This window comes from Hyperolius riggenbachi, chromosome 4, assembly GCF_040937935.1.
Source record: "Hyperolius riggenbachi isolate aHypRig1 chromosome 4, aHypRig1.pri, whole genome shotgun sequence".
NCBI lineage: Eukaryota > Metazoa > Chordata > Amphibia > Anura > Hyperoliidae > Hyperolius > Hyperolius riggenbachi.
Window position 1 is genome coordinate 160,019,737 of NC_090649.1, and position 12,453 is coordinate 160,032,189.

At 44.8% G+C, this 12,453-nt stretch overlaps 1 protein-coding gene across 1 annotated transcript in view; it reads left to right on the forward strand.

The window, feature by feature from the left end:
* DHX36 (DEAH-box helicase 36) overlaps positions 1-12,453 on the forward strand; it is a 114,392-nt gene that overhangs the window by 12,156 nt on the left and 89,783 nt on the right. Inside the window, exon 3 of the mRNA XM_068280874.1 lies at positions 747-924. Within this exon, the coding sequence (XP_068136975.1) occupies positions 747-924 (178 nt within the window). The remainder of the gene's footprint in view (positions 1-746; positions 925-12,453) is intronic.

Genomic DNA, 12,453 nt, shown 5'->3' on the forward strand with positions numbered 1-12,453 from the left:
TACAGCAAGGGGATCGGGACTACTGGAGCAGCACTGGCCGGAGAAGAGCAGGTAGAGGCGGCACCGCGGCATTGACGATCTCAAGATCGTCATGCCGCTGATCACGATTTCGGTTTAAAAACCGAAAATCGTTCAGGCCTACTGAGAACCCCCCATGAGGAGATGGGCTAATTCAAAACCTGTTGGTTCTGTCCGATTTATACTCCCTACTGTAAGTGAATGCAACATGGGAGATAACTAATGTATGGCTCATTTTACTCTGGAAGAAACACTAATTTTTGTGTTTACGTGCATTTAAAATTTTACGATTTTCGCAATAGTGCCCCTTTACGAAATTGTTAATAATGGTAGCCTCTTGACAGTCGTAGATACAAGATAAGAAGACTCGCTCATCTTTCATGGACACTTTGAAAGTGCTCCGGTCTTCACTTCTTTTTTCACTTTTTTTTTTTAAATGTATTTATTTTTTGTTTAGTTCATCAGCTATGCTCCTTCCACTTCACAAGATTCCTGGTATACTTTTCATAATTTTTGTGTGAATTACCTTAAGAAATTATAGAATGTTATCTGTACTGTGTACATTTCATGCTTATTTTTAGGAAATGTTAGATCATCCAGATGTTACATTAGTCCATGTATTTTGAGATATTATGTACCACATTCATCTCTTGAGTGGTTTCCGAAGTATAACGTGTATTAGGCATGTACGTGGACTCCTTATACTTATATTTGGTTTTCTCCCACAGAAACTCTGCTGCTTCTCAGTTCAGAGAACCTGCAATTCCAGTGAAAGATGCCTGGGATGACGATGATGATATACCTATATCCATATCTAAATATGGCTTTAGAAACACAGGCGTGGATGAGCAACTTCAAGAAGAACTGCAGCAGAAACAAAAGGATCCTAGATATCTTGAAATGCAGGTGTGTAATTCCAGATAATCACTTTAACCAGTCTATGGTGCATGAAAAAGCTGTTGGTAACATTTGCAACTATGCATATAACTACCATAATAAACATTCCTTCACATAAGTTAAGACATTACATCAAGAAACAAAGTACACATTTCCGAAACTTGAGCAGCACTAATGTATAAAGTACTTACATCACTCCTTAGGAACTGGGAAAGTGTTGGCATTACAAATGTCCACATGCTAAAAAAAAAAAAATCACATACTCAGAGAGGGCTAATGGAGGCTGTCATATTTATTTCTTTTTAACCACCTCCCGACCGCCTAACGTCGATCGGCAGCAGGAGTGTGGCTCTCTCGCGTCTCGCTAACGCCAAGTGGCGTCATCTCGTGAGACGCGAGATTAGCAGGGAACGAGCACTGGCACACGTGCATGTTCCCGGCTGTCAACAAAGCAGATCACCATGATCAGCCTGCCCACCATGATTGGAGCTGGTAGGCTGATATTAATGCTGGGTACACACGATGTGATTTCCAGCTCGATCCGCAGGATTGATCGATTATTTCCGACATGTTCGATCGGGTTTTGATCGGTACAGCCGTCGATTTTGCATGTTAAGTATGCAAAATCGAAGGCTGTATCGATCGAAACACTATCGAACATGTCAGAAATAATCAATCGAGCGGGAAATCGCATCGTGTGTACCCAGCATAAGACAAAAAAAGTGTACAGCGCTGTACAAAGGATGTCCTTGTCACTTAAAGGGACTCTGTAACAAATATGTCATTGTGTTTTCTACCATCCTACAGGTTCCTAAACCTATTATAATGTGCTCTGGCTTACTGCAGCACTTTATACTATCACCATCTCTGTAATAAATCAGCTTATCTTTCCCCTGTCGGACTTGTCGTCCTGTGTCTGGAAGGCTGCCAACTCTTCAGTGTGATCTGCTATGCATGCCCCCTCTATGCACACTCCCCTGTGTGTGTGTGTTATTTACATTAGCCAGCTTTTCTCTGCTCTCTTATCTTTTACAAGCTGGATACATCCTCTGTTCACATACTGATGAGCCTAAAGGTCCGTACACACGCCGGACTTTAGGCAACGACGGGTCCGTCGTTGCCTCCCGCTGGGTGGGCGTGCCAGCGACAGTCCGGCGTGTGTACGCTCTGTCGTCAGACTGATACGGCTGTTTCTGAGCGATCCGCCGGGCGGATCGCTCAGAAACAGCCGTATCAGTCTGACGACAGAGCGTACACACGCCGGACTGTCGCTGGCACGCCCACCCAGCGGGAGGCAACGACGGGTCCGTCGTTGCCTAAAGTCCGGCGTGTGTACGGACCTATACTGATATACTGCAGAATTACAGACAAACGGGCAGAGCTGTCTGCAAGAGTAAACAAACAATCAGCTTGTAACTCTTCAGTGAGCTTCAGGGGGAAAGAAACACACAAATTATCTTTTGAGATTCAAAAGGAAGGCTGTATACAGCCTGATTGTGTATGGATGTATTTTCTATGTGTGGACATACTGTACATCAACCTACTTCCTGTTTTGGTGGCCATTTTGTTTGTTTACAAACAAACTTTTAAAAACTGTTTTTAACTACTTTTAATGCGGCGGGGAGCGGCGAAATTGTGACAGAGGGTAATAGATGTCCCATAACACACTGGTATGTTTACTTTTGTGTGATTTTAACAATACAGATTCTCTTTAAAGAGGAACTGTAAGCTCCTCACCTGCTCACCGCCTGTGTATAGATCACATCCACATTATAGGGATAAAACCTGGTTTTTATTAGAATTTGAACTATATATATATATATATATATATATATATATATATATATATATATATATATATTTTACCCCTTTAATACTTTAGCCACGCCCATCAGGAGATTTTCATCCACGGCTGTATATTAATTAGCCCCATTGCCTCATGGGTAGTGACGTGTGAAAACCATCACTAGAGGCTCTATCTGAGCTGAGGATTACTGCATCATCTCCTCCTCCCTGCAGAGTGGAGATCTAGTGTCAATAGACTGCACACGCTGCCTGTTATCAAGGATGCTGCAGCTTTTTATGTGAGCATCAGCTGATTGATTTATTATGCACAGCCAGGGCATCCCAGCAAGGCACAGGAGGGCACCATGGACTACACGTTTTGAGGGGCAGCAAGACATCTGCCAAAATTAGCAAATTATGTATCCCTTTTATTTTTTTCTTATATCTCCCCCTGGCCCTGATACCTAGTTGGAATATAATGCTGAAGGGGGTGTAAGGTTCTGCAACAGAGCAGAGTATTCTATGGGCAAATGTTCCCCACCCCCCTCCCCCTTCATTTCAGGTGGTGCAGCCCGAAGCTGTGAATCATGTGTAGCCACTCTGTACAGCTTCCTTGGCTAGATAGAAGTAAGGTATGCTTCTGATACTGAGCTTCTTTCCCTCCTCCCATAAGAAACTTCACAGCCTGATATTTGGAGGCTGCCTGTTTGTAAGGAAAGAAGATGGGGCAAAGATTAGGAATCTACATACTTCTGCAGGCTGGCAGCATGAGAGAGGCATCACACACACTATGGAAAGATGCAGGGGAATCACATGATGGCAGCTGACAGAGAGAGGGTAACCTTGGCTGCAGAGAGAGCTGCTTGTGTAATACCTGACAGCACACAGTCAAGAATCCTGGTCTGCAGATATATCTCTCTGACCAGCTGTAACCTGGGATCTGTGTAAATATTAGTCAGCTCTCCTCTTGACATTTGTCCTCCTCCTTTACTCCTCTCTAAGGTCTTGTTCAAATTGCGTTCCGCTCGTGTTAGCGTTCGTATTGGGATTTTTTCTACGCATTTTTTTTTTCGATTGGGTGGGGGTTGCGTTTTTGTGAAAAGCGCTTTTCTAAGCGCTGTTACTCTGCGATTAATTTTGGCACTTTGTGAACTCTTGTACCCATAAATAAATAAATACAAAGTATTCATTCATTAAACCACTCAGGAAATCGCAATTAAAGTGCTTTTTCAAAAACGTTGCGGTTTCCCTATATTTTCTATTGATCACAAACTGCTCAAAAAATGGTACAGGTAGCGCACTTGCGATTTAATAGTAAGCGGAATGCTCATGTATGAACACTCCCATAGGAAATCATTGCACAAGTGCTTTCAGAGCGATTTCCGATATCGCCAGCGCTTAAAAAAATCTGCAAATGCGCATAGTGTGAACAAGCCCTTAACCCTTGAAAGCCAAACATTAAGGGCTCCTTTACACTTGCGCACTTTCAGACGCACTTATGGAAACGCAATCGCAGCAGACAGTGCATAGACTGCACTCTCTGGTGTTTCCATACATGCATTGCGATTTATCACTGAATTAGTGCCTACATTTTGGGGCGATTGCGGCCACGATCCCATTATCAATGGGATCGCAAGCACTGCCCCAGTTACAGTCACGGGCAACGCAGAGCTGCTGCATTGCTAAATGGAAACGAGCCCAAAGCCTTTGAAAACACAGGCCAGCAAGTCCTCTCAGAGCATGCCGAGACTTGCAGTTCCCTAAAATATAGTTAAAGGGAGGCTTAATTTGATTAAAAAAAAATTATTTTAACTTCCCTGGGGCTTCCTGTAGCCCCCTGGAGTCCTCCTGTGCCTACGACGTTGGTTCAACTCCCTCCAGTACGCAGCGGTGACCCGTGCAAAGCTGGCTGGTCGCCGCCAGTCCCGTTCCCCTCCGGTGCAGACGCAAGGTCGGCATCTACTGCACCTGAGCGAGCGCCACTGTCAATCACTCGCACGTAGTGTGGAGTGTACTGCGCACGGCGCTCCTGACTACGTGCGTGTGATTGACAGCGGCGCTTGCGCAGACGATCCCGATCTGGTGAGATTTTTTTAATCGATATTCATAGAACTGAACAAAAATCGATGGAAAAAATGATCAAAAAAAGATTAAAAATGATCGGAAAATTGACCTGGAAGGTTAATCTAACAATTGATCGAAAAATCAATCGAAATTCAGATCGGACATGTTGGAAATAATCGATATGGCAGGTAAATCTAATGGAAAATTGTATGATGTGTACTTGGCATTATTGTCCAGTTTCACACTGTACCACAGCTCTGAACTTAATTGTCATTTCATTTCAGTAATTTCAGCATGAAGTTGGGAATCGTAACGTAAAAATCAAGGGAAATGGGGGGTTGGGAGGCATGTGCAATAAGTACAGCCTTATGTATAAAAATGCAAAAACTTTAATTAAGCTTTTACAAAAACATTAAAAAATGTTGCACACATACTGCTGCCAAATAATCAGCGTAATAACAGCTCACACATCCACACACAACAGCTCCTAGCTGAGACCACCTAATGTGGTCAGGGATCCCAAAAGTAGAATGGCCAGTCCAATGTAGCACAATAGAGGTGTCCTGCTCAATCAAAACTCTGATGCAAGCTGCAGCGTTAAAAAACACAGTCTATTAGCAAGCTGTTAAATTGCATATGAAGTAGGTTGAATGACCCAGGAAAGGAGGCCAAATCTTGGATTAATGGGAAAGCTCATGCAAGCAGAAGCAAGGAGCAATATAGCCACACCGTGCACATGGACAGTTCACAAGGCGATATAAATGAATGGAAACCGTATACTATACCCACTCCGGGCGACGGTATTCATGGGGCACAACTTGTGTTCCAGGTCCCTCAACCCACTGCCGGAGCTCACAGCTAGGGGAGAGACGCTGCAGTCCGTAAAAGGTCCACTTGCCACGGTGTAGGATCCTAGCTGTTAATCCACTTGTTGTCACCAGCAGCAGCTGATAGATGGAAGCAGGAACATGGGATAACCAGCAGCAACCAGCGGAGAGCGGCGGAGGGCGAGTCTGGCTCAACAGCATGTGCGGCATCCAAAGCACGCCAGGCGCCCTGAGATGTTTCGCCGGGACTTCCGGCTTTTTCGAAGGGTGGTGTGGTTAACGTCATGTGCGTGCCCTGCCTAAATACGCAACACGCAGCCATCCAAACAGGCAAGCGTGTGCATGGTCCACCCCCAGAAGGCAACAACCAATCAGGCACTGTAAGGAGGAGCTGGGAAAAGATGTAAACAGCTCCAGCGTGTGGAAAGGCTCACACGCAGATGGCAAACAGTGAAGGATGGTGAGTGGCCACAACTGGGCGGTGCAGACAGATAGCACTTACACACACAACATACATACAACTCATAACTTAAATAATGCCTAAATAAGGAGCAACAAAGTGTAATTTCTAAGTCTATTAAGCTGGAGCTAACATGATAGAGGGACTTTTTATTGTATACAACCAGAGACATCATAAATACAACCTAAACCTAAGGTCAGACGTCCCCAATAATAGTGCTAAACTCGCACAGTAAGAAGATAATTAATACTCACAAAATAAACATGCCATATGCGGCAATGCTACAGGAGGAGGGCCCAAACCCCAGACCGATCAAGGCCACCCATCCACAGACATGGCGCACCAGAGGCGTATCTGGGCAAAATAGCGCCTATGGCAAACACTGAAATTGCGCCCTCCCCCCACACACGGTCAGAGCCCCGTTCACCAGTAAAGACAGCATTCTTTCTCACATTGGTTGTCTGGTTAAGTTATAGCTTATACTGTACACACTGGGGGTAGCAGAGATCAGCACACACTGCAGCTGGTTTACAATCAATACAGGCACAGAGTAACAGCTTTACAGTACATACTGGGCGTAGCAGAGATCAGCACACACTGCAGCTAGTTTACGATCAATACAGTCACAGAGTAACAGCTCATACAGTACATACTGGGGGTTGCAGAGATCAGTAAACACTGCAACTGGTTTACTATCAGTACAGGCACAGAATAGGAGCTTATACTGTACATACTGGAGGTAGCAGAGATCAGCACACACTGTAGCCAGCTTGCTATCAGTACAGTACAGGCACATGGGAGCCCACTTCCGTGATTATGTTAACCACGCTTTGCTAATGAAGGGGAGGATGGGGGTTTACTGGCAATGATATATGGGGGTAAAGGAGGGGTGCAACACTGGACACGAGGGAGGGGCCCCATAAAGGTGGAAAACATCTCTATATACAGCCTATATATGCCTTTGTGATGTGCATGTACACAAATATTATAGATATAGAGATAGATAGATAGAGAGATATAGAGAGATAGATATAGATATAGAGATGTAGATATAGATAGATATAGAGATATAGATAGATATAGATAGTACTTATCCGTTAGCCGGGCGCATCCTCTAGGTGGTGACAAAACTCCACCAGAGTTGCATCTTTCCCTACTATCCATGTCGGCCTGGAGGGGGAATAGTAATTAGCGCCACCTGCCGGATGCGCCCGGCTAACGGATAAGTACCAGATAGATATAGATAGAGAGAGATAATTTTTTTTTTTTTTTTTTTTTTTTTTTGTGTACATGCACATCACAAAGACACACATGCATTTACACACACCATACATTTATACTACGTATAGTCAGATACACCACACATACAAATACAGCACACACATACAAGCAGCAATTTATGCACGGATCCCTACACATGCACACACATACAAGCAGTCATTAATGCACGGATCCCTACACATGCACACACATACAAGCAGCAATTTATGCACGGATCCCTACACATGCACACACATACAAGCAGCCATTTATACATTGATCCATACATATGCACACACAGATCCATGCATCAGCACACACATATAAGCAGCTATTTCCACATACAGATCCATGCATCAGCACACACATACCAGCAGCCATATCCACACACAGATCCATGCATCAGCACACACATCTAGTACACACATACAAAAAGCAGCCTTTTCCACACACTATGCATACATTAAATAAGCACCTCCATCTCACAGCACTCGGTCACGCTGTCTCCTGTGCACGTGCGTCTGTTTCTCTCTCCTCTTCTCCCGGCGTCCTCATTTTCCCGAGGGAGGGGGGAGCTGGACGGGCTCACATTCCTCCAGTTCCTCTGTCTGTGCTAACAGCTCAGCAGTGCCCAGAGCTGAAGCTGTTATTCCGGGCAGGAGGAAATGTAGATCAGGCTCCAGCCTGATCTAAGAGTATATTTAATATTACAAGCAGCAGCTTGCTGCAACTTCCCCCCCCTCCCTGCTGGTAAGTGGTGCGTCCCCTGCACCTGACGCACGCCAATGATGCGTCTGACAGGAAGGCAGCGGGGACAGCGGCAGCGCTGATCTAAGGCAGCAATAAGGAGACAGCGGGCAGCACAGAATGGGGCAGGCATGGTACCCATGGGTGCTATGGTGCCCATGGCACTAGCCATGCCTGCACCCCTCAAAATACGCCACTGCGGCGCACTGAAAAAACTGAAGGCGGCATGACCAAAGAAACCGGGGCGCAGGGAGATGGGAGAAGAGGCCCGACCAACAACAAAATAAATCAGGCTGGCAGAAATGCCGCATATCCAACTGAGTCATTTAGACCAGGAGGGTCAGTGGCTTTCAATTCGAAAATCCATTGTGATTCTTTCCGGAGAAGCAACCGATCATAGTTGCCCCCCTCCCCCTAATTGTCGTGTGTATATGATCGAGGCCGACAACTTGTAAACCACGATAGTCGTCCCCATGCATCGATTTAAAGTGTCTTGCCACTGGTGTGGTGGATGTAACACTCCTAATATTGGTGAGATGTTCACCAATCCTGCTTTTTAGATCACGGCCCGTTTTGCCAATGTAGAACGCTCCACACTGGCAATAGATGAGGTATACCACAAACAGTGTTACAGTTAACAAAGTGTTGCAATTGCCAGCGATGTCCGTTGGGGAGTAAAACCTCCCTCCCCACAGGCAAAAACCGACAAACACTACAACCACCACAACCACATGTATCAGTGACATTGCAGTGGGCGCGTGTTGATTCAATGCCACGAAAATGACTCCGAACTATAAGGTTCCGGAGAGATGGCGCCCTCTTAAAAGCAATTTTGGGTTCCGGTGTAACTATTGTATTGATCTTCGGATCATTTATCAAAATGTACCAATGCCGTTCAAAAATACGCATAATCTCTCTTTATGCTGAACGGAGTAATTTAATTGTTCCTCTTTAACTGTCCCTCGAAGGGCTCACAATCTAATCCCTTTCATAGACATGTGTATATGTAGTGTATGTATTGTAGTCTAGGGACAAATTAAAGGGGAAGGGGGAGAAAAAAAAATATTTTTTTTATAAAAATTTTTTACTCTATTCTTATTAATAAAAAAAAATTAAATTGCAGCAGCAATCAGATCCCACCAAAAGAATGCTTTATTAGTGGGAAGAAAAGGGGGTAAAATTAATTTAGGTGCTAAGTTGTATGACCGAGCAATAAACTCTTATAGTTGCGAAGTGCTGAATTAAAAAAAAAAAAATGGCCTGGTTACTAGGGGGGTGGGGGTGGCAGGTATAAACCTCTGGTCCTCAAGAGGTTAAATAATACCGGTTGCCTGGCATCCTGCTGATCTTCTGCTTCTAATACTTTGAGCCACAGACCCTGAAAAGGCATGCAGATCAGATCTTTGAATTCAACTGGATTTGTCACTTGCTTGTTTCAGGTGTGTGATTCAGACACTACTCATGCAAAAAAAAAAAAAAAAAGAGCTAGTGCTGTGAGTAGAACACTGCCCTGCTTTCTTGCCTATTAGAAAAGCCATTTTGTGTAGTATAGCGAGTGTGGCTTGTTACCTCCCTGGTTCCTGTCATTGTGTTGGGAGTTCGGATTGCACCACTGCTGTGCCGACTTATGCTACATACACACTTGAGATAAAAGTCTTTGGAAAAGGCAAGATCACAGACCAATTTTACCCCCTTCCATGTAGTATGAGAGCCATACGCTACAGTCTATTCTATTGAGCTGAACTCTCCATCAGATACAATTTTTGCAAGATGCTGTACACAAAGATGCTGTACACATTCAAAAGATCAGTATCTGCAAAAAATCTGCATATCTCAATACACACCTTGTTTAACAGACCTTCATCTGCAGATCAGATCCACCAGGATGGATCTTCAGATCTGCAGATGATTGTCAGATCTGCAGATGAATGTCTGTTAAACAAGGTGTGTATTGAGATCTGCAGATATCATAGACTATAGGCCCATACACACTTCGGATTTTTCCGAACGACGGGCCGTTTGAACGTCCCGTTGTTCAGTCGTCCGCACGCCAAATCGGGCGTGTGTACAGACTGTCATTCGGGTGATAAGACTGGTCTTGACGGGCGGATCGCTCAAAACCAGTCTTATCACCCGAACGACAGTCTGTACACACGTCCGATTTGGCGTGCGGACGACTGAACGACGGGACGTTCAAACGACCCGTCATTCGGTAAAATCCGACGTGTGTATGGGCCTTTAGAATGCATTTTGCAGGAATGGATCTTTTGCAGATACTGATCTTTTGAATGTGTACAGCATCTTGCAAAGTTTTTATCTGATGGGAAGTTCAGCTCAATAGAATAGACTGTGTAGAGCAGGGGTGCCCACACTTTTTCGGCTCGCAAGCTACTTTAAAATTTGCCGAGTCCAGGAGCTCTACCAACATTTAGGTAGCAGGTATACGTGTCTTCAGTATAGGTAGATAGGTATTATTGGCCTTCAGTATAGGTAGCCAGGTATAGTGGTATAGTGTAGTTAGGTGCAGGGACTTTCATTATAGTTAGCCAGGTATAGTGTAGTTAGGTGTGGGTGCCTTCATTATAGTTAGCCAGGTATAGTGTAGTTAGGTGCAGGGACTTTCATTATAGTTAGCCAGGTATAGTGTAGTTAGGTGTGGGTGCCTTCATTATAGTTAGCCAGGTATAGTGCAGTTAGGTGTGGGTGCCTTCATTATAGTTAGCCAGGTATAGTGTAGTTAGGTGTGGGTGCCTTCAGTATAGTTAGCCAGGTATAGTGTAGTTAGGTGTGGGTGCCTTCATTATAGTTAGCCAGGTATAGTGTAGTTAGGTGCAGGGACTTTCATTATAGTTAGCCAGGTATAGTGTAGTTAGGTGTGGGTGCCTTCAGTATAGTTAGCCAGGTATAGTGTAGTTAGGTGTGGGTGCCTTCATTATAGTTAGCCAGGTATAGTGTAGTTAGGTGTGGGTGCCTTCGGTATAGTTAGCCAGGTATAGTGTAGTTAGGTGTGGGTGCCTTCAGTATAGTTAGCCAGGTATAGTGTAGTTAGGTGCAGAGACCTTCATTATAGTTAGCCAGGTATAGTGTAGTTAGGTGTGGGTGCCTTCAGTATAGTTAGCCAGGTATAGTGCAGTTAGGTGCAGGGACCTTCAGTATCGTTAGCCAGGTATAGTGTAGTTAGGTGTGGGAGCCTTCAGTATAGTTAGCCAGGTATAGTGCAGTTAGGTGCAGGGACCTTCAGTATAGTTAGCCAGGTATAGTGTAGTTAGGTGTGGGTGCCTTCAGTATAGTTAGCCAGGTATAGTGTAGTTAGGTGTGGGTGCCTTCGGTATAGTTAGCCAGGTATAGTGTAGTTAGGTGTGGGTGCCTTCATTATATTTAGCCAGGTATAGTGTAGTTAGGTGTGGGTGCCTTCAGTATCGTTAGCCAGGTATAGTGTAGTTAGGTGTGGGTGCCTTCAGTATAGTTAGCCAGGTATAGTGTAGTTAGGTGTGGGTGCCTTCATTATAGTTAGCCAGGTATAGTGTAGTTAGGTGTGGGTGCCTTTAGTATCGTTAGCCAGGTATAGTGTAGTTAGGTGTGGGTGCCTTCAGTATAGTTAGCCAGGTATAGTGCAGTTAGGTGCAGGGACCTTCAGTATAGTTAGCCAGGTATAGTGTAGTTAGGTGTGGGTGCCTTCAGTATAGTTAGCCAGGTATAGTGTAGTTAGGTGTGGGTGCCTTCGGTATAGTTAGCCAGGTATAGTGTAGTTAGGTGTGGGTGCCTTCATTATAGTTAGCCAGGTATAGTGCAGTTAGGTGCAGGGACCTTCAGTATAGTTAGCCAGGTATAGTGTAGTTAGGTGTGGGTGCCTTCCGTATAGTTAGCCAGGTATAGAGTAGTTGGGTGTGGATGCCTTCATTATAGTTAGCCAGGTATAGTGTAGTTAGGTGCAGGGACCTTCATTATAGTTAGCCAGGTATAGTGCAGTTAGGTGCAGGGACCTTCAGTATAGTTAGCCAGGTATAGTGTAATTAGGTGCAGGGACCTTCAGTATAGTTAGCCAGGTTTAGTGTAGTTAGGTGCAGGGACCTTCATTATAGTTAGCCAGGCATAGTGCAGTTAGGTGCAGGGACCATCAGTATAGTTAGCCAGGTATGGAGTAGTTAGGTGTGGGTGCCTTCAGTATAGTTAGCCAGGTATAGTGTAGTTGGGTGCAGGGACCTTCATTATCGTTAACCAGGCATAGTGCAGTTAGGTGCAGGGACCTTCAGTATAGTTAGCCAGGTATGGAGTAGTTAGGTGTGGGTGCCTTCAGTATAGTTAGCCAGGTATAGTGTAGGTAGGTGTAGGGGCCACTCACCTCCCTCCAGTTCCAGCGGCTGTATCTGGGGCTCCTCCTGGTCTCCCCTTCTT